This window comes from Engystomops pustulosus, chromosome 5 (assembly GCF_040894005.1).
Source record: "Engystomops pustulosus chromosome 5, aEngPut4.maternal, whole genome shotgun sequence".
Taxonomy (NCBI): Eukaryota; Metazoa; Chordata; class Amphibia; order Anura; family Leptodactylidae; genus Engystomops; species Engystomops pustulosus.
Genome location: NC_092415.1, coordinates 82,870,826 through 82,898,179, shown reverse-complemented (window position 1 = coordinate 82,898,179; position 27,354 = coordinate 82,870,826). Strand labels below are relative to the sequence as shown.

Sequence of the window (27,354 nt, the reverse complement as noted above, 5' to 3'; positions counted from 1 at the left end):
TAGTGGTTGTATTGCATTTCAAAACGCAATGTAAACGCCACTTATGAATACAGCCTATGGACATCTCCTCTGATGCATTTATCCAGTTTTATTCCAGAAAACTGGAATAATTTGGACCTGAAAATGCCATGCACCACGTCTTTAGTAACTAGTGGGCGTGACCGGACACAGTAACATGTGCGCCAGAAAATTCAATATTGTGGCGCAGCCAAGTAGACCAACTAATAGGTGGTGAAAATTACAACTCACCAGTCTTCTATTGCACCAGACATTGATTAATCTGGCGCAAAAATAATACAATCTATTTCTACTCTGCACTGGTCTAAAGACCGACACATTAATATGTCTCACCTGTGTCTTTTTCCCCCCACTCATCAAATGTTGTTGAACACAAAAAGGTCAGGTTCTACGTTTTTTCCCACTGATCAGTCAAAAAAAAAAAAAAAAAAAAAAGGAATGGGTCAGCAAGGCATCAGTGAAAAATCACTTAAACCAGGAATAGAACCATTCTGTGTCCATAAGGCAGAATGGCTTCAGCGAGAAATCACTAATGTGGAGGAGGCAAACACCAATGCGAATCCACCCTTATAGCTGCCTGCTGATAATTAATTAGCAATTAGACCTTTGACCAGTCTCTGTGTGGTTGTACCTAGGGAGATAAAACCATATGGAAATTAGCTGCCATAGAACAAACAGGAAAAGAATATTCGCACAGTCCCAGGGCCTGGATCTATGAGAAACGAAAGGACGCTGAGGTGGTGTTCCTACCTCATATTTGCGCTACTGTTGGTTGCTTGTTTAATATCTGTGCTATTTAACCTCTTTCTGTAACTGGGGAAAAAATGGCCATTTGTATTATGCTGCTGAAAGGGTGATCAGGAAATTACTATTTTCACCCTGTCCCACCCAATTCATACTTTACATATTTATAAACTTTGGTGAAGGTCTTAAAGAAAACAAGCTTAGGCAAAAAACTTCAACCACAGAATAGCGGATATATTTCTGATTGATGGGGGTCAGACAGTTGGGACATTTGATGAACAGTGGAAAATCCTAGGGAGCTCTGTAGCCAATAGAACTCCACAGTTTCCTGTGGAACAGCTTGTAGGATTGCACGGTGGAGAAATCATTGGAGTACAAAAGGAATACGGTACCTCTTTAAAGAGGGGAAGCCTTTGAAGTGAAATTGCTGGCTACGGTTTTGAGCTGCAAGAGCCAAGGACACCCAGCACCCAATAAATGGAGCATCTATTTATATATTGAGTGTAATGGCTACAAGTGAGATGATAGTAAGAGTTTAATAATGTAACTTTATAAATGGTACATTACTAGTTTTTACTATCTTTTAGTTTCATCAATGCAGTTTTTGCATGTTAATCCTGTTAATCCTTTAACCACCCTGTTAGAGAGTCACAATCCTCGCCTCACAACATGTTCAGTATTCTGTAGGCAATTTACGAGCTCCGCTGTTTCTAGCACTCCTATAAACATTGAATAGACGGGTAGGACACATTCTTGATTCCCCCCCCCCCCCCCAATCATCATTTCAGAGAAGCGAGACCCGCATAGTGAGATTGTTTATCCTGTGAATAGAAGTTAAACCAAGACCAACCCTTTTAAGGGTTGCAATATGTTATTCAAGGAAAAGCAGCCAAAAATTCACACAACAGTTTTAATATTGGTTGTGAAAAAGAACTGAATAATAAAGAAATACAATTAAATATATTTTCTTCCCTGGACGTTCCTTTTTATTCCAGCAAATTTGAATAGCACAGGACACTTAATATTTATTCTTTTGTCTCTCCTCCTCAGTTTATAACAGGATCTCAGCAATTACAAATCCACAACTTACCCTACATAAAAGAAAGAGAAAAAAGTTAATTCAGATAGTTTATCAAATTGAACGGAGATAAAATAGGATTAAAACCTTATGCACTTACACCAGAATGACCTTTAATGTAGGCCATACTAGTACCAAACTAATGCAGATCTGCATTCTCTACATTAACAAAAATACTTCATCAGTATGATTTTAGTTGGGGTCCGACATTTGGATCCCTCATTTACCAAAACAAATAAAAGCAGACACAGCTCCACTGTTCATGTAGTGGCCAAATAGGGTTACTGCAGTTAAGTTCTCATTTCTTCCCACGTATTGCCCCATAGTAAACGTGGAAGTCAACAACCAACAATTGCAGTCATTAAATCAGTGTGCAGCAAACCCTCCTTCATAAACATAGGATGCATTGCCAAAAGACTGATCATATAAATATTCATGATAAAATTTTGTACTAAAAACATTTTAGCATTTCTAACCATTTCCTGCTGTGTTAATGCAGGCCCATGTTGTACAGACCATTAAGGACCCTTGAATATATCAATGGAAGGGATTACTTTACTATTTAGCTCTTTTGCAACAAAAATATACCTAGCACAATTTTTTTTTCTAGATTATGGTTCTGAACTTTTTATCTTTAAAAACTTAGCCAATATAGCTAGATTAAAGGTCTACCTCAGGTATTTCCATTTTATCAGGAGCTGCAGTAGAAGTGAGTTTAATTTAGTGGATGGTAACAAGTATAATGCAGAGTACATGATTTTAATTGGGTACTAGAGAAGTTATATATTCACTTACTTACATGAATGAATGATACAGCATAATCCAGGACATGATTAATGATTTTAACTATCTCCTCATTATGATCTGGGATCTAGAGAATGGGCCAACTTCTTCATATTCAAGGACTTTTTTGTGACTGGCTTATGACCCACTGAAGAGCACAACTTCAACTCATAGGGCTGCAAATGAAATGTGTGCTCACAAGACGCGGCATTGATTGTCAATATTATCAAGTTGCATACAAAAACTGCAACATCTATTACAGTAATTGGATGTATTATGGGTGTGTGAATGCAGCTTATAAGCTAATAAAGAATGGCTGCATGTTAGACATATGTTACACAGCAGGGTTCCTGTAGTGCCATTAAAATGCTCTGAGGTATTACATCTTTACCTCTGAGTAAGTTTAGATAACTAATGTCTGGCTTCACTGATGCTAGTGCCACCTACTGCAAGGCAGATATCCCACAATGGTACAAAATCTACATACTAAATAATATTTAAAAGTGCATTTCAAGGGTTAGAAATTACCCACATCCAACAAATGGCACTAAAGTTATTGTTTGAAATAATGAGAACCAAATGGCTTTAACGATTCCTAAAAAGAAATATAGAATCCAAATCCATCATGATAAACCAAAGGACACTTACTCATAGATCCTGTCACTGTGGTTATTTTCTTATAAAATAATGCTAATAAAGAGGTCTAGGGGTGTTAACAGAGCCCCCATTTGTAATTTGTCAGGCTGTTACACTGTGTAACACCTCCACTCCATCTGGAAAGAGGGAGGAAAACAAATGAGATTACCTCAGTCAGTGTCTGGATATATAAGTACCCCTAGTTTATCAGGATTGATTTTGCCGGTAGATTTCCTTTAAGCCCGCTAGATTCTCCCCCATAAAGAGAAAATAAGCTGGATTTACATGATATGAACACATTTCTGTAACAAACTGGATTAGGCTTAGTAACCCAAATGCAAAACATTTTCAAACAGTATTATCATGGTTGGCCTCTTAAGCTACTTATGCACTGCATGATACAGAAACCTTGGATCGGGTCTTCTTTGTCATCTTCTTCTGTCAAACTCCATCTAAAATGAAAGAGACAGATTAACCAGCAACTTTATTCTTTCAAAGAATTTGGTAAAAAAATAAAAAAAATGCAGATCTGCATTTTTGTTTTCTTCTAGTGTACTAAACGTACATCTCGTGTGTACTCCTTTTCTCTCTCAACTAACATTCTTCACTGCAACGTGAAGAAACCTCAGTATTAAGAACATGCTTTCCCATTCATGTCATAGCCCATCTACCTGCTATTACACCTCATCACTGAAGGCCGTCCCTGCAAAGTGGGACATTGTGGTTCTGTTCTAACTCACCAAGACGTGGCTAAGTGATCAACCCAAATAGGCTATCATTTGCTAGAGTTTAGCCAGTGTTTTGTTTTTAACTGTATAAAACCATCAGTTTTGTACTTCTTTTTGCTATTGCTTATCTACACATGCTGTCAAGAATGACCTTGTGAAGAAGATGAAGATGGTGTCTCAGCAAACCAGCCGTTGGGAGGCCTTGTCTTGCTTTCCATTTTCCATTCAGCACCATCAAGAGGAAAAGTGAGAAAATAGCACAAACATTAGTCAATATCAACGTCAAAAAAAAAAAGAAACACACTACACTGATCAGGAGTATGGACATTACAAATTTATTTGGTATTGTAAAAGTCAAGAGCCATGGGAATTTAGTCATCAGTGGCCTCTTAGTCCAAATACAGCATACAGAACAATAAACCACAGTCTACAACTTAAAAAAAATGGATCGACTATTAGTGGTACTACCCGATTTATCAGCCGTGATCCAACAAATGCTTTAGAAATGGCTACAGATAACCTTGTTCACAAAAGACTTTATTATCTAATGATGCATACTGAAAACATACAGATATCTGCATGGGTCACTAAACGTGCAGGAGAACATCTGTCACTTGACAATAAGTGAGTCTCAACAGTTTATTCAAAGGGAACATCGTGTAGACATTGCTTTTATAACAAAACGCATCATTTACAAGAGAAAGTAAAAGGTAAAGAAGCAATTACCGCTTATAAAAAGCAGCTGCTTTGCTCAAGAGTGGAGAGTTTATTCCTGTATCGAAAGACAACATGATCATAAACAATGCAACATACAAATAAAAATACATTGTTCTCAGAACCCGCTAATGGCAAAAAAGGGATTCTTGTCATATGTCCTCAGCCAGAATAAAGATGCCCCTCATACAGTTAAGAGATACACATTGTAATTTATTTAAGTTTGGAAATGAAGAATTTCTCATGAAACATCCCTAAAATAATTTTATGGAAATACAGACACTGGAAATGTGTTGTAGGTTTATTAAGCTAGTGGACTTAAAAGGGGGTGGGGAGAATGCATACAAAAACAGAAAACCATTAAGAAACAGTACACTGAAGGTGCACCCCATCCATCAAGTGCACATACTCCCTACAGCCAGACAGAAAAATTTGGATTGAACCACCACTTATATTGTCCAACATAAAACGTTACAAAAGAACAAACAGTAGGTCACTTGTGAGACATGCAAGAGCAGAATGCTGCCACATTTAGCCATCAGATTTGCATCTGTCAAATGACAATCTATATAATTAAACGACATCTTAAAATACCAGTGTTGTTGATGGTTTAGCTTACCTTCAGTGTACTGTAAGCTGTACACAACCTGCTTTAAAAGAAGAGACCATCCCTGCAGGCAGGCTCATGGAGGAAAAGGCCTCCCTTCGGCACTGACTAGACCAAGGGCATGCTGCTGAGGCCTGCGCACGCAACCTAGGGAAATGTGAATATAAACAGCATTTATGCTGGTCATGTTTTCTTCAAAAACAAAATAAAAAAAATAATGAGCCGTGACTGCTAAAAATAAAATTTTACACCCAGACATCAAATTGCAAGCTGGATTTCTCAAACATAATTTCAAAGCAAACTGTATCAGCGCTGAGAATGCAGCTCTGCCAATTTACAAGCATCTCTATGGTGAAAAAGTTCAGATACCACAATTTTTCAGACAGTTCATTGGGGGAGAAAAAAAAAAATTAATAAACTAAAATAAACCCTTGGTTTTAATTCAAACAATACAAGCTTCCTCAACTTTGCAAGGGAAATATTTATATGTTTATATACATTAACAAGCTGCTGCGGAAGGTCTTCAGTCCCGTTGTGAACTATTCAGACCATTCCCCACATTTAGATCTTTTCTTGAATGAAAGGATGCTGAAGTGCTTGATTGATGCTTATTCGCTTTGCTGGGTCCAACATTAGTATCTGATCCAACAAGTCTTTTAGCTGGTGAACTTTTTTACGCTGGTCTTCTGGCAGCCTCTGGCATCCAATTAAATCAGCCAATAGGTCCTTTGTTGGGTTAATAGTGCTCATGACAGTAACTTTCTCCTGTCAGGCACAAAAATCAAAAGTTACCAACAGATTTTACTACATTTTACGTACTTTAGTAATGGAAAATGTCTACTGCTTTAAAGTGGTTTTATAGCTACACTGGAAACCCCCTGGGTGGGCAGAGGAGAGACAGGATACATAATACTTTCCTTGCTCTGGTTCCCTGACACTGTGGCATACCCCTCTGGTCCGTTGTGGACACCTCCAGCTGGACCACAAAAATAAGTGCTTCCATCACCGTTGTGGACAGAGTCAGTGGTCATAGAAGGGAGCACACTGTCAGCAGCAGTAATGTCATTGTTCTGCCTCCTGTAACCACTGACTGGCAGCAGCTCTAAAGCCACACAGAAATTACAACAAAAAGAATGGAGGGACAAGGAAGACATGGAGCAAGCTCGGTACCTTCAACTTCTCCCTGCTCTGAGATCTTCCAAGATATATCGGGAAAACCTGTTAACTACCCAAGGGTGACATACACAACAATGGATAAATCTTTCTGCTCCCTTCTAACCAATTGAGATGGGTAGATTTTTGTTAAAACAGTTCTTGCTAAACAGATAAAGCCAGTGAAGGTGGTTAAAAAAGATCAAAGTGTAGCACACAACATAGATGCTGTAAACTGTGGTGAATGTGAGTAATCTACAGTTTTCACAGTTTAGTAACCATGAGATATTAACCCATCCTTAACAAAACTGCACATTAAATATATTTTTTTCAACCAGAAAACTAATTTGAACTCCTAAGCCCAGAATGCCTATAAACATTTCAGTCCACTTCCTGTTAAGAACATTCAATCTTTAGGAGAAGAGGAGGCCAGGATGGTACAAAGACACCAGGTGGGGAATATCCCATCACAGGAACAGCTATCAGCAGATCATTCTCATTCATCTGTGCACTGAAACGGTTAACCAATCTTCTCTGAATCTAATTTCAAGCATGGCATCTCTTCACTAGATAGTGAAGCATAGATATCACTAGATATCTGTGCCATAAGATGCTGCCATTGCAGCAAAACTCAAGTGCCCTAAATATACACAAAATTAACATACCCTTTCTGTAACTTTGTCAACTTCAATATACATGAAGTTCAGATTTGCATCAAAGTGTTGGTCCTTAAACACGCCTTTCCGAATCATCTAGGGAAGAAAACAAGTGGAATTCCACAATGAGAAAAATTTATGTAAAATCAGATTGATATTGTCAGAGTGGCAACATTTAACTATAACAAACCACTAACTAGTGAAGCTGTTACACCAGGAGTGTAGGTTCACATGATGTATAGAACCATGTCTGGCCATTATATGTCTACTTTTTTAACCCCTTAGCGCTCTGCGCCATAGCTGTACTGTGCTGGGTCCTGCGAATAGCGCTCAGCGCAGTACAGCCATTTAACCTGCCTTCCGGGGGTCTTTCCCCCACGCCGTTTTCGGGGGCGCCGATCAGACCCCAGAGATGCCTGAAGGCACAGTGTCAGCCTATGCATGTGCATAGGCTGCCATTGCTAATACCCTTATCATGAACAAGCAATCAGATGATTGGTGGGTAAAAAAAAAAAAAGTTTTTCAATACAAAATAACTTTATAAATCACTAAAAATGCCCATAAGCCCCAAAACATATGAAGAGACATAGAACGCTCAAAAAAGTCTAAATCATAACACAAACCCCACATATATAGTATCACCGCGTCCGTAACAACCCGTAGAATAAAAGTAACTATTGAACCTGTACGATGAACGCCGTAAAATTATTTTTACCTATTGAATCCCACTAAAAATGCAACATAACATATGTACTCCAGAATGATACTGTTGCAAAGTACAACATTTCCCGCAAAAAACAAGCCATCAACCAGCTCTGTAGCCAAGAACGTAACAATGTTATGCCACTTGGAAGACGGCGATGTACAAATGTCTGGTATCCCCGTAATCGTATCGACCCATAGAATAAAGATAACATGATTATTAGGCTATACGGTGAACAAGAAAAAAAAAAATCCAGTACAGAATTGATGCTTTTCTACTCCTGCCCTCAAAAAAAGTTCCTAAATTTTCAACAATAGGTGATACCAACCCCAAAATGTTAACACTGGAAAAAACATCTAATCCTGCAAAAAAAAAAAAAATGCCGTCACATGGCCCCAATAACGAAAAAGCGAAAATGTTATAGCCTACAAAAGGGACCAACGAGGAAACTAAAATCCTGGCAGCTGCTGGTCCCTCCTTGCCTTCTGCGCCTCGCTGTGCCCCCATAAAACAAGTCACGGACACATGTGGGGGGGTCTCTGCACTCGGGAGAAATTTCATAACAAATTGTATGGTGGGTTTTTTCTTTTTATCTTTTGGAAATGTGTAAATTTTAGGGCTAAATGAACATATAACCGACAAAATTTGACCATTCTAAATTTCACCTCCATTTTGATTCAATTACTATGAAGATCTCAAGGGGTTAACAATCTTTGTAGAAGCTGTTTCTGATAGTTTGAGGGGTGCAGATTTAAAAATGGGTTGATTATATTGGGGGTTTTAATGCTAAATATGTAAAATTTAATTTCAAACCGTATTTATCCCCAAAATAGTCAATTCTGAAAATCGCTATTCGATTTGTAAGCCGCGCAACGTCAAAATAAATTATCCAGACATTTCAAAAATTATGAAAATGTGTAGTAGACATGTGGGAAATGTTATTCGGCAAGTTATTTAGGTGGTAAATCTACCTGAAAATGCGATGATTTCGAATTTTTAAAATTTTTCTAAAAATTCATAATTTTTTCTTTTCTTGTAAATAAACGCAAAACTTATCAGCCAAAATTTACCACTAAAATTAAGTACAACATGTGGGGAAAAAAAAACAATCTCAGAATCACTTTGATAAGTAACAGTGTTCAAAAGTTATAACCATATAAAGGGACGCAAGTCAGAATCCAAAAAATGGGACTGAGCCTTAAGCTACAACATGGCTGCGTCCTTAAATGGTTAAAAACTTATTAAAGTGAAGACATTACATTGAGAAGGCGATCAATGCACAGCAAGAGATACAGAATCACATGCACAAAAACAACTTTTTTTCTGTATGATAAAGCATATTCTCACAGTTGCCTTATACATATGTGTATTATAAGGGTGTGTGCAGTGTTGAAAAAAAACAAAAACTACATTTCAAATTGTCAATCAACAACAATAATAAATGGGATTAATCCTTCTTAGACCACCCACTGACTTTAGTGGTCAGCAGGCGCAGGTCCTCGAGTCTGCACCGACGTCTTTAGGCTACATGCACACTGCCGTTGCCCGCCATACCAAAGCACGGCAGGTACAAGGCAGCGCGCGGGGAGAGGTGGAACATATGGCGCACAGCGCCGTAACACGGGAAAAGATAGGACATGTCCCATCTTTTCCCGGGCTACGGAGCGGTACGGTGCCGTGAGCCCATAGAAGTGTATGGGGGACGTATATCGGCTGTATACAAGTCGGCTGTATATACGCCCCCCATACATGTGTGTGATTTTCTGAGAAAATCTCCATGGTAGATTCCCTGTCCAGGCAGCAGCTGCATCCTGTTTTTCACTTATCCAGGGATGTAGCTGCTGCAGAAATAAAGTTTAATTCGTCAATATGAAAATTATTTCTAAAGCTACGGGAGTTATTCAAAAGGAAAAGTTTTGAACATACTGCACCTAATTTATTGAAAAGGTCTGGTCTTGTCATCCATACAACTAAATTTAAGTGCAAATCTTGAATCACATGTACCCACACTAGAGGCGGAACACGCGGGGCGCAGAATCTCTCCCTCCATCATACAACTGGTGATATTTCATTTATTTATTTCATGCTGACATGATGCATCTATTTGTAGCTGGTATCACTTGTAGACTGAGACACACTCTCACTACCATATACTCTCTGCACAAGCTACTCCATTCCCTGTAGGCATACTACTGACACATACAGAGCTACAGTCAGCATTATCCTGATAAAATATTCAGTGTAGGTCATACCACGATCATTAGGAGGTTGAGAGTACAATGCATGTGTTTGACAGTTATTATGCATTGAGGTTGGCACAGAATTGCATGTGGTTTTAAATGTTTAATTGTTAGTGCATTTAATAATGTTTATATACAATTTTTCTTCAATATTTATGGTTTAATAGCCGGTTTTTACACATCCTACCTATTTATATTTTGTTTTTGTAAATTTAAGTGCAATAACTATTTTTCAATGGCTGGAAGCTCTGAAATGAGATGAGCGGACCTGATGGTCAAGTTCGGGTTCAGCCCCCTTACCCAGACATATTTCCGGATTGGCTGCCAAATAGCCAATTGGACAGAACTAACGCCCCTGGAAACCAGCCATGGGTGTCCCCCGACGAACCGGTCTGCTCATCTTTTCCTTAAACTATTACTATACCACAGTCTAATCAACATCCACAACTGCATAACATTTTCAACCATTTCATTTAGCTGTACCTTGTTGGGCATTTTTCCTTTCAGGTCCATAGCCAATTTTAACATGTGGTTATTAGTCTTCCCAGGGAACAAGATTTTTCCAGTATAGAGTTCATACAATGTGCAACCAACAGACCACATATCTATTCCATAATCATAGATTTTTCCAATTACTGTAAAGGAACAAAAAGACTAGATCAGAAGCACAAATGAAATATGTAAAAGGTTTGAACTGTTGGATACCAGTCAACATTGATTTTATATCAATTATATCAGTTCTGATGGTCAAATCCTCCTCTTTAGGGAGACTCCTCCAATTAAAGACAAATTTGGTGAGAATATTTACCAAATTTTTATGTGTGATTATCAGATGATTCCCATATTGTGTTCATTGCCATTTTCTTTCCATAATTCTGGCATGTTCGGTTATACTTCCTCAGCTGTAGTGAAGTAAGTGGGTGTAGACTACCTTCTTCCTATATCTGCACTAAATCTGCAGTCAAATTTAGGTTGCTCTCACTTACCACAATACCTTATATTCAGTAATCTGTCAGCAAATACAGTGAGATTCAGTAAATCCAATGAATATTGCATATTGTACATACATGATCTATATGGTGACTAACCCAGCAGCTTTCATCACGTAGAGGCACAAACAGCAGTGAAACAGTTACATGATGTGTACAGTCTGTGCTGTGAGAGCACTAAGGGTTAATAGCTACTCTGCACGGTGTAGAAGGTGGGGGACTGTTAATACCTTCACTGCTGAGTAGAAGAAAAAGAGGGAGGGGATGCAGAGGAGTCTATGAAACAGCATGAGGGAGAGGGAGAGGGAGAGGGAGAGGGAGAGGGAGAGGGAGAGGGAGAGGGAGAGGGAGAGGGAGAGGGAGAGGGAGAGGGAGAGGGAGAGGGAGAGGGAGAGGGAGAGGGAGAGGGAGAGGGAGAGGGAGAGGGAGAGGGAGAGGGAGAGGGAGAGGGAGAGGGAGAGGGAGAGGGAGAGGGAGAGGGAGAGGGAGAGGGAGAGGGAGAGGGAGAGGGAGAGGGAGAGGGAGAGGGAGAGGGAGAGGGAGAGGGAGAGGGAGAGAGAGAGAGAGAGAGAGAGAGAGAGAGAGAGAGAGAGAGAGAAAGAGAGTGGGGAGAGAGTGTTTTATAGGACTATGTTTTTACTATGTAATGTCTTATTTTATTTGTAAATAGCCCCTATGATATGTAAAGCACTACAGAATATGATGGCGCTATGTAAAGAAACATTATTATTATTATAAATGTCTACTTGTAGAAGAAAATAGTTAAAGCCCCTGTTTTTGTAGGCATTTGAGACAATTATAGTCATATCTGGGGCCAATGCCTGCCCCCCCCCCCCCCAAAAGCCAGCTTGGGGCTTACGCTGGCCCCAGACCCCCACCCCCCAACTACAGAGGGCTAATGCCCAAACCCCTACAGAGTGGGTCAGGGCTTACACTGCTAAATAGTACAGTATTGGGCTGTCATATAGAAGACACGATCACCCACAGCCATGGGGATGGGCAGGGCTACTCATTGCACTATTCCGCGGCCGATGAAGAACGTCATGTGACCTGAGCTCCGGTCACACGACTTTCCATCAGAGCCGCAAGATGGCTCGGCAGGGGAGGAGGGGGCGGCACTGTATTGTTTGAGAGGTGACGCCGCTGAGCTCCGATCCTGCGCTGAAAGTGCCGGTAGCCAAGCACCCAGCCAGCTGAAAACCACCAAAAGTATTTCTATGCATGGTGGGTAAATCAGCCTCTACAAGCACTATTAAAAAAAATGTTTGGCTGCCAGAACTTTTCAGATAACCAATAATGAAACAGCCTGAGGCCAGTGAATTATGGGTGCATTTTTGTGCTTGTAACTTAAAATGCCCCAGGACCATTGATCTAGTAACATATTTATATTTATTAGAGCAGAAGGAAAAAAATAACTTACTGATTTCAGGTGCTCTGTAAAATCTACTGACAAGATATGGTGTAATATCATTGTCTGCCACATGTGATGCAGAGCCAAAGTCACAAAGTTTGAGAATAGTTTTGGATTCGTTGACCTGTGGGGGAAAAAACAACAAAACAAATTTATTGCCACAATGGTCCTATGTTCCTATGACAAACACATGCAACTGAAGAAATGTATGTATCTGGCAGATGAACTAAATGTGTATGCCTAGATAGGAATACACCTGTAAGCAAAAAAGAGATTAATGTGACAGGGTCACGTCAGAATAGGAACAACAGGGGATTAGTGCAGAAGACATTTATCACTCTCTGGTATTATAATTCATTTTCCAAATGCTCTGGAAAATGTTTCTAAGTTCAAGTAAAAAACAGCTGGTTATCATAAGGTGAAAGATGATCGAAAAGAAAGATTATCTCTGTGCTTCTTTCCCTTTAAATAAACTATGGGTTTTGGATGAGGCACTGGTATCACACAGACATTTTGGGGAAAACACAGTTACAAAGAAGCTATTTAAATAAATGGGCCAGTTGTGTAAACTTTCAAATTCAATGGTTAAAATTGATTTAAAAGGGACTATTTCATGTGCTTACCAGTATGTTATCAGGCTTAATATCAGCATGAAGGATGTTGCATCTTTTTAAGAGTTTTAAAGCCAAAAAGAGCTGCTGGCTGTAGGACCTGACGGCTTTGATATGTAAGCCTACATCTTTCCCATATTTCTTCAAAACCTCTCTCAGGTTCATACTGGACAAAAAAGGAAAATGATTATTATTGATATTAATATAAACATACAAAATTATTAAAATACTTTTATATTAATGAAAAAGCATTACCTCAGTGGTTCGAACACTAAGCACAAGTGCTGTTTATGGTAAAAGTGACGGAATAAGCGCAGGCAGTGAAATTTATCATCTGGGTCAGCATCGTTCAGCTTCTTCAGAAACTCTAATTCCTTTAAGCCAGTTTTTTGCCTATAAAAATAGTTCATTCATATCATTAAAATAAATCAATGTCAGGGTATACTGAGGCACACAGTATGTGGTGTGACAGTGATGACAAATCTCAGGTAAATTATGTTGTATTCATTAGAAAACATGCATACATTCATGACATCAGAGTGACCGACACCAAGAGTCGAGGGGTAAAACTTACATCAATTCATTGTTTCTTATGATTTTTACTGCAACTTCTTGATTGGCTCTTGCCATGTCTCGAGCACGCACAACATTACTGAACACACCTTGACCTGTATATCCATACACATTGTATCGTTTCTCCAAGATTTCACCTATGTTTACACCTTAAATTGAAGGGAGAGAGGGCTATTCATTAACACATCAATGCAAAATGTTGCTAAATATATGTATTTGTGCATCCTAAATCATAAAAAGCCAGCTTTAGTCTATACAATTTTCATCAAACTCTTAATTGTACAATGTATTGAAGACATGCTATAATGCTTTCTTTTGTATTTCACAACAAAATGCATTTTCTTGAGCACAAAATGTTGCTAATTGTAATTGATGTTCCCCTAAAAAGCACAATTTGAGTAGAAAGCTTAGCACAACACAAAAGTAAAAGAAAACATCCCTTGCATGCTCACTAATATTGACTAAAAGAGAAGAGCGCAATAGCCCTGCCAAAAAAACGCTATTTGAAATCTCAAAATAACATGAACCATTTCTTGTTACAAAATCCAATAACTTTTTAAAAATATACAAATTCTTACGGTAATAGCCTTCAGCGTCTGTCCAGTTATCCCTCAAGTTTGGATTTTCCTTGAAGTCTTTTCCAATACCAGCAGCTCTAAAACGAGCGCTCTGAAACACAACAAAATGAGTAAAAAAATATGGAACTAGAAGAAGAAATAAGCAGGTGTAGGGAAAAAAAACCATAAATATCTTTATCAAGCGCTTTAGCTGGCCTAGACACTATAGAAACTAAAGGCCACTTACGTCAAAATATGCGGCAAACATGTCATCAGATTCTGTAAACATGTCGGGAGCAGTTATTTTTTTCTGAGCAGCACCTAAGAATCACAAAACAAGGTTGTGTCGGAAAATCAAGCTCATTGCACCAATAGAATGATAGATTTATGTGGTTACCAGCAGGTGAACATCGCTTACCATTATTCTGCTCAGTCATTAAGTTGTGCTTGGCTTTAACAGATGCCTCAAAGTTATCCACATTCTCTCTTTCATATTCCTTAACATCTGCAGCAACCCGCTCCAGAATGTCATCGGGTGAAGGAGAGCGACTTCGTGAACTACTCTGGGGACTGTTCGGCTCAGACATGTTGCTGTCTTCCTTCAGGTATTTCTAGATCAACAAAATAAAAAACACTATGGATGAACACAGATCATCAGATCTGATAATGAAATCATAAACCTGTTTGAGGTTCTACAGAAAATTAACTTGGTCAGCTTACACATGCAGTCTGATCTGCTGGAAGAATTTTACTGACCCAGAGGAGATGAGTGGATTCATAAAATATTATGGGAAATAAATTCAGTATAACTTGCAAATTTCATTTCTGCGCATTCTAAACTTTAAAGGAAACCTGTCAGGGCGATTTGGGACACTACACCACCCACAGGTCCTTATGGAACAGTGGTTTAGTGTCCAAAATCGCCCAGTTTCATTTTTAAGCATTCGTTCTCCCAGCGTATTACACCCTGGCTTTACGGATGTTAGTCCAATGTGCCTCACAGCACTCACCTCTAAGCAAGCATGAATGTTTATTTTTTTATTTATCCAAACGTAAAGACGTCAAAAACAACCTATAGTTGGTTTAGGGTCCCAAATCGACCAGACAGATAATCTTTAAATCTAAGATTCAATGTAGCCTAAACAAACACTAGGAAGGCACTCATCCTTTCAAAAGAATCCTCTGTTTATACTAGATAAAAGCAGTATTAAAAACTTGAAACGTGTCTCTTAGTTCAACTTATTAATAAAGTATTAAAAATTATGTGCCCATAAACAGCTTGCTTTTAATAATCTGGAATAAACGAAGGAATCTTTTTAACGGATGAGCGCTTTCAAAGTAGTATCTTAGGCTATTGCCCTGGCCTACACTAAATCTTAACATACTCAACTTGAGTGGTTTAGGAACGGGCTGTCCTGTTATTGACCAAGATAAATCTAAATACCACATATTTGTGTATACTGAATCTGCCGTAATTCTACACTATACATGTGCTTGTCCTTAATCTTTTCTATATACTACATTCTGTACTTCAGCAATCCAGTGTGCAGTTCTACTGTGTTATTGACAATATTCCTAATCTTACATCACTCACTTAGTAAGATCACAAATCTTCAGCTCCTCAAACTATAACATCCTATGTGCAGAGGTTTCTATCCTCCTCAGTTTAGTCTTGGGTAGCGTCTGCTGCTCCCTGCTCACTCTGGAAAAGGAAGTCATGTAAAAGTGCTCTGTTTGTAACTGGCAGGAATACTGAAAGTGTTCAATTATGTGGATTAAAAAAAACCTCTTACAAAGAATAGTGAGATATAAGATCTCCCCTATTCACCATCAATCCCTCCATGCCAGTCTAAGGAACTTTCTCTGTGTCTGCACATCTTGCTGTGTCATACATTCTTTTGCAGAACCTCATGAACCATGCTCCTCCATTTGATGAAAGCTGCCAGGCTAGTCACTATTATAGTCCTGTATGTACACTGCAGAGTGTTTAATGGATTTAGGCAAGATGCATATGGCAGTGTGCAGTAACAGAGGAAACTTTGTGGCCCGTTGTGGCTGGGTGCTACCATATCCATAGGAAAGGAGCAGCCACACCGCAAATCAGGGCAGAAGTAGTGCCAGCTCTATAAATTGTGGCACAGCTGTCTGGCTCAGTCACGATGTAGTGAGAAATAATATATAAAATGTAAACATGATCACAGCATTGTGTTTGTAGGTGGAAATCTCACTGTAGCACACAGTACTAGATCTGTGCTGTAGAGGAGCACGAAGTAAAGAGCAGGGACGGAATAGAAGTGTTCCGGAGTAGTGTAATAACTGGAGCCCAGAGTGGCTCTGGTGCCACCCCTAAGAGCACTTGCAAGTCATTTACAGAGAAAGTTTTTTTGTTTTTTTAAACGCCAGCAGCGTTAATGGTTAATCTAACATTAACGGAAACCTACCACTTGTAGTGGCAGGTTTCCGATAGCAATACCGGGCACCAGCTCAGGGTGAGCTGGTGCCGGAGCTTATTTTAGTTAGTGTTTTAAACCGCGGTATCGCGGTTTAAAACACTTTTTAAACGTTATAGCCGGCGCAGGCAGGTACGCGCTCGGCGCTTACCGTGCACGCGGCTACATAGGAAGTGAATGAGAGCCGCGCGCATGGTAAGCGCCGAGCGCGTACCTCCCTGCGCCGGCTATAACGTTTAAAAAGTGTTTTAAACCGCGATACCGCGGTTTAAAACACTAACTAAAATAAGCTCCGGCACCAGCTCACCCTGAGCTGGTGCCCGGTATTGCTATCGGAAACCTGCCACTACAAGTGGTAGGTTTCCTTTAAGAAGGTGATAGATTTCCAGTAAGCAAGTTATTTTGAATCACCATTTAATAGTTTTACTTACTTGGACATAATATGAGAATCAAACTTCAGTAATCCTCATCAATGGTTTACGTTTCTCTTATTTTAAAACCACGTAATAAACTCCCACTTACAATTTTTTCTTAATTTAGTTAGCGGGACTGACAGACCCGAGTGTAAGCGCAAGTAACAGGAAAATCCAATTTAGTCATATGATGAGAAGTCTGACTTATCAGTTTATGCAGATAGAAGAACAGTCCATGCGATTTTGAAATAAATCATGACTTTTTTATCAAAAACTTTCAATGACAATCTTGCTCTGTCCCAAAACATATATGAATAGGAAATCTAAAGAGTGGTCCCAAATGAAGGTTTAAGCAAACACACAGCCAACTTATTTTACTAGCTGATGTTCAATGCTTTGGATATGTCACTGGCCACTTTTAAGAAGATGACAAATAATAAGTCCTACTTACTTCTACAATAGCTAGTCTCTGCTGGCGTCTTTGCTCTATTAAAGCCTCTTCATCCTCCTCTTCAACATCAAAATCTTCGAGGCTGCAAAGAAAGTATGGTCAAGTTTTTATACTAAAATGTTAAATAGTAGTGCAGTTGAACAATACTTGCATTGTTTCAGGTTTGAGAGGTTGACCCAAGACAAATTTATATCCTCCACCCACAGGTTAGGTGATAACTATCACAGAAGTGGGGTCTGTGGCAATAACCGAGTGCGGCACCATGGCACTCTCATTCATCCTCTATGAGAAAGCCTGAGATAGCTGAGTGCTGAGCTTGGCTATTTACAGTAGTTCCAAAAGAAACAAACTAGGACAAAGGTGAGTATAGATTCTCAACCTGTTGCTAATTGGGAGTAACAGGACTGCTGTTCACGTGATCGGTGGGAGTCCCAGCGGTCAGACCCCAACCAGTCAGATTGTTCTCCCCTAGAGGAGAAACAGAGATTAACTACCTCATTTTGCACAAAAAAGTCTGAATGTTTTGGGGCCTTAACAGACAAGTAAGTTTGTTTCAAAGAATTTGAATTGTTTAAAGGGAACGTCCAGCCCTAAACTATTAGTGACCTATCCATACAACAGGGCATGAAAAGGAGACTAATGGGGTGTGACTCCTGGCACACTACCTGTCAGTTCTTTTCAAATTATGTGCAGGACCAGCAGGAGACTGCAGGCACCGCTCTCGGGCACTTCAAAGAAGCTTTACCCAGGGCACAATTTATCAATGCGCCAACACCCGTGGCTTTTACTTGAAGATTATTGAGATAATTTTTACTTTACAACAAATATTCATACTTATCATCTGAAGATTCCTGTTCCACCTTCATTCCTTCAGAAAGGCTTCCTTTAAATTTGTCTTCTTTATCTTTGCTTCTACTTCTCCTTCGGCGGCTTCGTCCTCCTCGGGAATGTGATCTCCTCCTAATGTGTGATCTACTTCTTCTGCTTCTATCTCTGTTAAAAGGAAAAAAAAAAATAACATTTACCAAATCTCTTGTGCTAGAATTCTGGTGCAAGTTTATTTATTTTCTGCAATTCAGTCCAAAACAAATCAGTCATTATAAGAAAATATAAAATGTAATATATTGCAATGGGGAACATTTATTAGGGCTTGAAAGCCATTTTCATGGTGTACAAGCCCTAACATTACTGCAACACCTAGAGAACTGTCAGGCAATGCGATTATTATCGACTTTAGTGACAACAAAGTCCGAAAGGTGGTATGATTACCATCTGAAGAGGAGCGTCGGCACTACCAGACTCATATAGGAAATTCACGGACAGCCTCGTATTATGGCGTTCAGGCAGGAAACATTCCTAATGCACGGGTGGTGCTCAACCAGGGAAGGAGTATGTATATAAGTAGAAAGGTAAGGAAAGAGGCGGCACTCACCCAAATAGGAAAATCTTCTTTTATTCAACACCAAAGCATGGGGCAGGGAGGTGCTACACGCTGTGAGACCGGCAACGGGCCGTTTCGCACTCTCTTGCGCTTCGTCTGGCCGTACCAGACGAAGCGCAAGAGCGCGAAACGGCCCGTTGCCAGTCTCACAGCGTGTAGCACCTCCCTGCCCCATGCTTTGGTGTTGAATAAAAGAAGAGTTTCCTATTTGGGTGAGTGCCGCCTCTTTCCTTACCTTTCTACTTATATTATCGACTTTAGGCTACCTCCACACCAGTGCACTAGCATGACCAAAAGCTTGCATGTTATGGAAAAATTCTAGAATTGCACGCTGTGCAGCCCAAACGCCAGATGTATCCTGCGATGCATGAGACAGGACCTTCATCATATGCCAGGGATATGGTAAATACAACCCCACCACCATGTCTAGCTAATGAAGCATGTTTTTTTGACATTTGCAATATAAATTCAAAATAAACATACAAACTAATGGGTAGTGAGTAGAGTTGTGCAATGGCTTCATAAAAAAGTGATTTCAGTATATTTGGTGTAAATGTAGTCCTCAGGTACCACCTGTCAGGGACAAACATTAAAGGGAACCCCGTCACCAATTTTTCACAATACAGGTAGAGACAGATTCCCATAGAGCCCTAGTAACTATCTGATGCCCTGCTTTTAGCTAAAAATGATTACCCCGAGATTCCCATATATTCAACTTTATAGTTTTACCTGGTATCCAAGCATGGCTACAGTGAGTCGAGGTGGGTGTGGCCTCCTCGGGCTGAATCCAGCAGCTCCTCTCCATCCTCTCTCTATATGCAGCTGCAAGGTCATGTGACCAGGGTGACATCGCAGGTCCTATAGCTTTTGTAGCATTAGAAACTGTACACCAAGCATATTGTATCACATGAAATCACTGCAGCCTGCATGGAGAGGAGTAGGAGTCCATGGAAGCGGCTGTGATTCTTTTTATGTGGTCAGATACGTACATGGGGTACAGTTTGCTAATATCACCCTGGTCACATGACATTAGGCCACGCCCCCTCAACTCGCTCCAAAGAGCCATAGATACCAAGCTGAAAGATTTTAACTCTGATTTTATGGGGATATGAGGGAAACTGCTTTTAGCTAAAAGCAGTGTGTCAACCTGCCACTACCTGTATTTGTGTAAAACGTTTCGAACCATCCTGCATTCCTCATTTCTTTCCTTTAACTGTATGTTTAACAGGTTTAAAGCCCCAACACATTTTTGCTAATTTTTTAAAGTTTTTATGCCTGTCTTAAAGGGGTTTGCTTATGAATGAAAGTTCTCAAAGTTTAATCACCTAGTGATGTTTACACAATAAAGATCAGTTTTAACCCCTTTACTTTACAGTTGTTATCGCTATTTTAGCTCCTATCACACAGTGATGGTCAGTGTAAAATTCCAGAGTGTTGGCGGAGACTCTCTAAGCAGATACTTTATGATCCCTCCATGCTGACAATGTGCTTAGATTATCAGGTCCAGGTTTATCTACTTTATCATTCTACTAGTATCAGACACAGAAAAAAAAAAGAGATGAGACAGATTAGAGATCCCTTAGATTGTGTTTTACATCAATGACAACTCTGCTAACTCACCTATTACACACACACAGGGTCAGCACTGCTATATGCCTCCCTCTCACATAAAGACCTTATCTGTCTGTACCTAGTAGAGCAAGTCTTTTCACAGAGTTGTTGGGAAAAACAATCTTTAAAGCTCATACCTTCTGTAAGGAGATCGGCTTCTTCTTCTGGGTGATCTACTACGTCTGAGGGGTGATCGTGACCTTCTTCTCCCAGGAGACCTGCTTAAACGTCTTCGAGAAGGAGACCATCGAGAAGGGCTAGCATCCTTTGTTCTATCATGTCTTGCAACGCCTTCTTCTCTGCCTCTTGCTCTAAACATAGATAAAGGTGGTGTGAGAAAATCAATAAACATGATACTCATCTTCTCCAATTTCCCGTCAGTTTGATTCCCGATTGGGTCCCCACTGCACTGCTCTTTCAGCACAAACTAAGTGCCTGCTCAGTCCAGCCACTAGTGCAGAGCATTGTGGGTACAATATCCACATTGGAACATGACAATCAATGCATTGGAGAGTATTTTCTGATGACACAATGATGAACTATAATATGCATAAAGCAGGATGTTGGTTTGATTTACCTTGGAGAAGACAGTCGCCTCCACTCTGGTTCACGGCGTTTCCTTTCAACAGATTTACTTTTTGCTCTCCTAGAAGGTGACTGTAATCGAGACGGAGATGGTTTAATCTTTTTATCATGAGTAAATGGAGATCTACTGTGCCTTGATGTCCTCTCCCTCTGTTTTGGAGTAAGACTTCTTGCTTTTGGGCTGCGTGCTGGTCGACGGCCTGGTGAGCGGTTTTCTTTTCCTGAAGAAGCATCTTTTGATGGAGATTTAGGAGGTTTTTTCTCTCTCTCTGTATCAGACCTCCTTGGTTTACGTTCCTTTGACCTTGACCTCCTTTCCTTCGATTTGCTTCTTCTCAGTACAGGGGACTTGGACTTTCTACTACGATCCCTAATCCTGCTCTCACTAGCTATAGGAGATTTCTTCAGGTCTAGGTCTCGTGATCGTACTCTGAAGTCTTCTAAGGGAGACATGGATTTCCTATTTGTTTCTGGAGATTGTCTGCGCAAAGGAGGAGACTTCTTCAATAGATCTAGGGAACGGTTTCTTTTAGAAGGACTTTTAGATTTCCTCCTCTCCTTAGACTTACTTCTAGGTACTTTTTCTTTAGAAGCTTCAGAATTTACTTTAATTTTTTTCTTTTCTGACTTGTGTTTAGTCTTCTCTTTGGACTTGCTCCTACTTCTTCTCTTAGAAACAGTTTTTGAATCAAGTTCCTGCTTCCGCTTCAAGCTTGACTTCATAGAGGCTCTTTTTCCATTTCGAATCTTGTCATTGATCTCACCTTCCTCTTCAGAACCAGAATTGTAACCCTGCAATATCAGCCCCATTCCAGACTGCACTTTACCTTCCATTAATTCATTGTCAAGCTCTGCTTTAATCATAGCTCTTTGCTTCTCCAAGTCTTCCAATAGAGCAAAGTCTTCTAGTTTCACTCTCTTGGAGGGGGAATTATCTTTGTCAGCATCTCCCATCTCTTTCCGCTTGTGCTTCTTATGCTTGTGTTTATGCTTGTGTTTTTTGTCTTTGTCTTCTTCTGAAGAATGTTTATGTTTTTTGTGCTTACTCCGATGCTTATGTTTCTTTTTCTTATGTTTACTGTGCTTGATCTGAGGCTCTTCATCTTCAGAGACTTCACCATTTTCATCAATGGCACTTCTTTCTGATATATCAGCATCATCAATACTGAAAAAAAAAAAAACGACAAAGATTCAAGACTAAAAATTGGTACTGTTTGACTCAACAGATATACGCTGTACAAATGTCATTTACGTCTTCCACTTGAAGTTTTTTATTGCCAGATATCAAAACCAGACTTTCTAAACAGTAATAACCAAATGCATGATCCACCTGATAATCAAATGAAGATGGCCTGTCATAAATACAGGTAATGAGCATAAAAATTCTGGGAAAGGCCCTTATTACTGAAATATCCTAATCTACTAGTGTACACAAACTAGGAAAAACAAGGCTTGCATTTACACAAAGTGAAAGCTTCTGAATTTTCCTGATGGAAAATCTGCCATTTTTTTCTCCGTGGTTACAGGTAAGAATTGTTAGAGTCTCCCACAACTTTCAACCTTTACCTCAAAAACCACTGAAAGTGGATGCAACTAGTTGCTCCTGTAGACTGCAATTTATAACCTGCAAGTTTAGTCCAGCTAACGTGGAGCCATCCCTGTGTCTGTATCCCCAGCCTTGGGTGCTTAAACGGGTTGGCCACTGTTGTACATAAATCGCCCATATGCTTTTACTGCTTTAAAGGGGTTATACGGCCGTTCTATCCAAAAATCAAAAAGCATTGCATCCCTTTTTTATGTTCCCTTCTTTAATACACCCACGTTTTTCAATTTCCCGGTTATTAGAATTAATTTTAATTCTAATAATAATCCCTGTATGCTCACCAATTAATTCATCGCCCCTGATGCTTCCTTTATTGCTGTGTGCAGACTCTGTGCACCCTGTAGAATCTTTGTTTACATGTCTGAACACTGATAAATAGGAGGGACCTGCAGCAGGAGATTATGACTGATCCTGCTGCACCTCCTCCCCTTCCCCTGTGTCTGTTAGTGAGACAGACAAAAAAAACAACACTGGAGACTACCATTAGGACGGACTGACGGAGTGAGAAACAGGGTATATACAGAATGCAGCATGTGGATAACAGGGAAAGGGTGATGCCACACTGGGCGTTTTTGGGCCGTTTTAAAGCACGCATTTTTAAACGGACTGAAAACGCATGCTTTAAAATGGTCCAAAAACACCCCATGTGGCATCACCCAAAGGCTGCAGCTCTCACAGGAGGCAAAGACACAGGAACATATACATGAAGAGACATGTCTAATGGAACAGATTTATTGAAAAGTGTCCAACCCCTTTAACCATTATGCCTCTAAATGGATAACTAAAAAAATATATATATTGTAAGGGAGATTTATCATCAAGTTTCTGATGTAAAGCTGTTCTAGTTACCCATGGAAACCAATCAAAGTTCAGCTTTGATTGTTTAAACATCTGTGAGAAAATAATTTTGTATTCAGTGCAATGTATTGGGAAACTGTAAAAATGACAAGAAAACACAATAGGGGAGATGTATCAACCCGTCTACGATAGAAAACTTGAGTACTGTAATTTGCAACTGAAACGCTGTGTGGTATATTTATTGAAGGTTTTAGACCATTGGTGACCTATGGAAAATAGTATAGAATGACAGCAAGCAGAGATCTAGAAAACCATGAGGAATTGATACAGCAAGTATATGGGAAAATTATATAACTTCATTACACAAACAATATCAATTATTTTCTTATATGTGCAATAAGGAGAGTGGGGAAAAAAAGCCAAACTTGACGCAGGCTGCACTTTTAAAGTGTTGTCCAGCTCGTTCGCAAAACTGCTTTAGTGCACCTTACACTCAACTACCTGCCTCCTGCCAGAGCACCAAGGTTTTCATTGGGGGAGATTTATTAGAGTGCGGCTCTTGTATTCTGCACCAGATAAATCATGCTGGATGCTTTATCTGGTGCAGTGTAGGAAGGGGAGTTAGACTTTAGACCAGCTATTAAAGCTTGTGCAACTTACACCAATATTTTGTGGTGCACCAACTAAATATTCTGGCCACTGGGTTAGGACATTCTCAAAAATGGTCTGAAATCAGTAAAAGTCAAACTGCTAAAACCAAAAATGTTCTAAAACCAGTAATAAACGTGGCGCTGTGCATTGCAGGTGGATATGACATGTTGATGTATCGCCCCCCCCATTGTGCTTTGCGGTATCATACGGCACAACACTCCTGCCAAGGGGGCATGTCAAGGCATGCAGAGGTCATGGGTGGAGGCCCAAGTCTGCGTACTATCTAGACTAAGTGAACATTCACATGGTTTTTGCATAAAACTAGGAGTGTAGTTTTGGCCAAGAGCACAGCCACAGGCTGGATACATCAGAAAGCTAAAGCCTGATTGCGCTAGAGGGACGGCGCTCCCATCATTCGCTAGCGCATGAGCGCCAACACGTGATAAACCCTCTTCGGTGTTTTACATGTAAATCATAAAACTGGAACCGCATATACAATTGGGCCAAGCTCCGCCACCAGGCGTTTACATTGCATTTAAACACACAATGCAAGCAGCACGTGACTGAACCCTGAGGCCAGTGACACAGATGAATAGGAGCCGCAGGAGGCGTGAATATGCTGCCATTGCTGGAGGGACAAGACTTACAGTATCTACAGTAACTACCATGTACAAAGCTGTATACAGTACTCAAAGCATTGTAGGCCAGCCCCATTCATCAGGCTGCCAAGCAGCAGAGGCGCTTTACTTGAGCGGCACAGCAGGCGATCTGGGCATCATAATCACTATACACAAGTTCACACCCGCGGTGGGAAGATTTGGTGCCACTTTCTGTTACTGATGGTGGAAACCTGTGCCACAGTCTGCAACAATGAAAGATACATTGACAGGATGGTTCAGTTTTGTGTTTCTGGGTCTAAGCCTGAGCTGACATTAGGCGAGGTCCACACCTGTGCTCTTATACTTATTCCCTATAACTGAATGGGGTCCAGGATGACTGTCACTTGTCAAGCTACATTTCAACCTCTTTACTCCCAGCACAGTGGCGCCCCCTCCAGTTGCTGATCAGGGGGCTACAGCCCTTGACTAGGGTAACAGGTAGAGCATCGCATCCATTGTCACTGTACAAGACAGAAATGCCCGCCCTCAGCCCATCATGCAGTGTACATAGTAGAGTGACAGGTGGGTGCCGTACACGGGCCCCTCCGCAGGTCGGGCACCCCCTCACTTCCCCGGGTGCGGGCTTCCGGGCACTACAACTCTCTAGTTGAGAGGTAATCCAGCTGGCCATTGTACACATAACATGCCTCCCCTCACAACACGGACACAGCGGGCTCCACCACATGGCACAGGCTGAGCACCCTCCCGCCGGCCAGCTCCCCCAGGCCCCCGCGGCCGAGGTCCCCCTGCCCCGCACTAATCCTTACTCCGGATCGCGCAGCTCCGAGTCCACAGCAGCCATTTTCCTCTCTGAGCTCACAGCCTCGGCGGAGACGAGGTTACGGGAGCGGAAGAGGGAAAGAGTCGTCACCTCCGTTGCTGCAGAGGTCACTTCCGGCAGTGGCTGGCAATGGTTGTCAACGTTGTGCTACAATAGAAAAGGAACACGTGACAAGTGACAGGCACTGCGCGGCTGAAAGTGACCATGGCCCAAGTGCACCCTCATGTACATTAGTTTCACATCTATACTTACTAGGACCAAAATAACTACATAGATACGTTACCAGAATAAAGAATCAAGGATTACAAGAATCAAGATTATTACATGGCTGCATTGTATTGGGGTCTACTACAGTATAATACCGATATGCTACCTAACATATCAGCAATTTATGGGGCCTAAGAGGAGTAAACAATACATAAAACAAAACATAATGCATAAAAGTTAAAAAAGATGGGAAAAAATAAAATCATCCCACTATCTAAAGAACAGAGAAAATGGTTCAACTGGCTTTACTTTATTGTTTTCAATTTCATCACATTTGGATTTTTTTCCCCAGCTTCCCAGTACACTGGAATTACTGACACTATTAGGCTACATAGCACGGCGGGCATACATCGGCACTGCGGAGAGGGGCAGGGGATGAGCGCAGCTCACCCCCACCCCTCTCCATAGGAGTATACAGCGCACGGCGCCGTATCACGTAGAAAGATAGGTCATGTCCATAGCGATGTATGAGGGACGTATATTGCCAGTATATACGTTGTCCGTATATACGTCCCCCATACATGTGTGTGAATGTAGCCTTAGGTATAATTTGTCCAGCAGAAAACAAGCATCGTACAACTCTGCACACGGAAAAATAAAGCCTAATAGAGAACCAATCAAGTCATCACAGGGAAAGTAAGGTGGAAGTTTCTCAAGGCAGCAGGAGCAATGACAGCTCATTCTTTGTCCTTCAGCACCCTGCAGTTACTATATATTGATGTCCAAAAGTCCACTTTTCCCTCCAGCCATCCAAATGGAACAGATTTCATCTTCTTCATCCTCAAGCAGATTTCATCTTCTTCCTCCTTGTGCCTGCATGCACAACCACCGAAGGTGAGAATAATATCACCCTGAATCTCATTTATTTGCACCAGGAAGCGCCTGTCTTTTTTCTCGATTACAGCACCCTACAGTTACTCTGTGACTATTGAAATATAGAACTTATCCAGCTGCCAGGTTTGGCAGAAGAACTTCTGTACAGCCTAGCGCCTCCAAGACCCCATGGGTTTTTGCTCCCACTAGCTGATTGTGATGTCACTGAGAGGAGAATGGTACCCCTTCCCACAGTGAGTTACCTTTTTCAGAAGTATTTTATAAAACTCTTGATAGGATGGAATAATTGCACAATTTCCAATAAACTTTTTCCTATATATTCAAATTTTCACCCTGATCCTATCCTGGCAGTGGGAACTCCTAATTTTGGTTTATATCCATTTCATGTGATAGATATGATTGTCCTTTGATTATTGTTGCACTTTTGGTGGGAATTAAGCTAAATCAAACTCCCCCACTTAGACGTTCCCTTTTGATCCTATGTACAGGACATATTGGTCTGAGAATTATGAATGACCACACTTTATGCATAAAGAGACTCTTCACTGAGTCCTTGAACTCCATGGACCCCTAGGGTCAGCGCAGCACCAGAACAAGGTACCGTATATAC

At 40.5% G+C, this 27,354-nt stretch overlaps 1 protein-coding gene across 5 annotated transcripts; it reads right to left on the bottom strand.

The window, feature by feature from the left end:
• Positions 1-1,667: 1,667 nt before the first annotated feature.
• Positions 1,668-25,788, bottom strand: PRP4K (pre-mRNA processing factor kinase PRP4K). Of its 5 annotated transcripts, none has more exons than XR_011855765.1 (18): positions 25,630-25,788; positions 21,144-22,316; positions 20,704-20,877; positions 18,349-18,507; positions 17,515-17,596; positions 14,619-14,811; positions 14,448-14,521; positions 14,222-14,312; positions 13,645-13,792; positions 13,326-13,463; positions 13,083-13,236; positions 12,469-12,583; positions 10,543-10,694; positions 7,126-7,212; positions 5,321-6,073; positions 4,714-4,759; positions 3,668-4,197; positions 1,668-1,853 (listed from the first exon to the last, which is right to left on the bottom strand). XR_011855765.1 is itself a non-coding variant. In XM_072152506.1 (15 exons), exons 1-15 carry the CDS (start codon positions 25,662-25,664, stop codon positions 5,870-5,872), a joined length of 2,979 nt encoding a protein of 992 aa, XP_072008607.1. In that variant the 5' UTR covers positions 25,665-25,788; the 3' UTR covers positions 4,307-5,869. The 5 variants fall into 5 exon arrangements, 1 of the variants encoding a protein (XP_072008607.1); XR_011855766.1 differs by having other exon boundaries at positions 3,668-4,193; XR_011855764.1 differs by lacking the exons at positions 1,668-1,853; positions 3,668-4,197 and having other exon boundaries at positions 4,307-4,759.
• Between the last annotated feature and the right edge of the window lie 1,566 nt (positions 25,789-27,354).

Excerpts from the sequence above, each read along its gene's own strand:
- PRP4K (XM_072152506.1), bottom strand. The coding sequence starts at position 25,664 with ATGGCTGCTGTGGACTCGGAGCTGCGCGATCCGGA. Across the intron at positions 14,522-14,618 it reads AATGACTGAGCAGAATAATG|GTGCTGCTCAGAAAAAAATA; the intron begins GTAAGCGATGTT and ends TGTGATTCTTAG. Across the intron at positions 13,237-13,325 it reads TTAGTGTTCGAACCACTGAG|TATGAACCTGAGAGAGGTTT; the intron begins GTAATGCTTTTT and ends TTTTTTGTCCAG.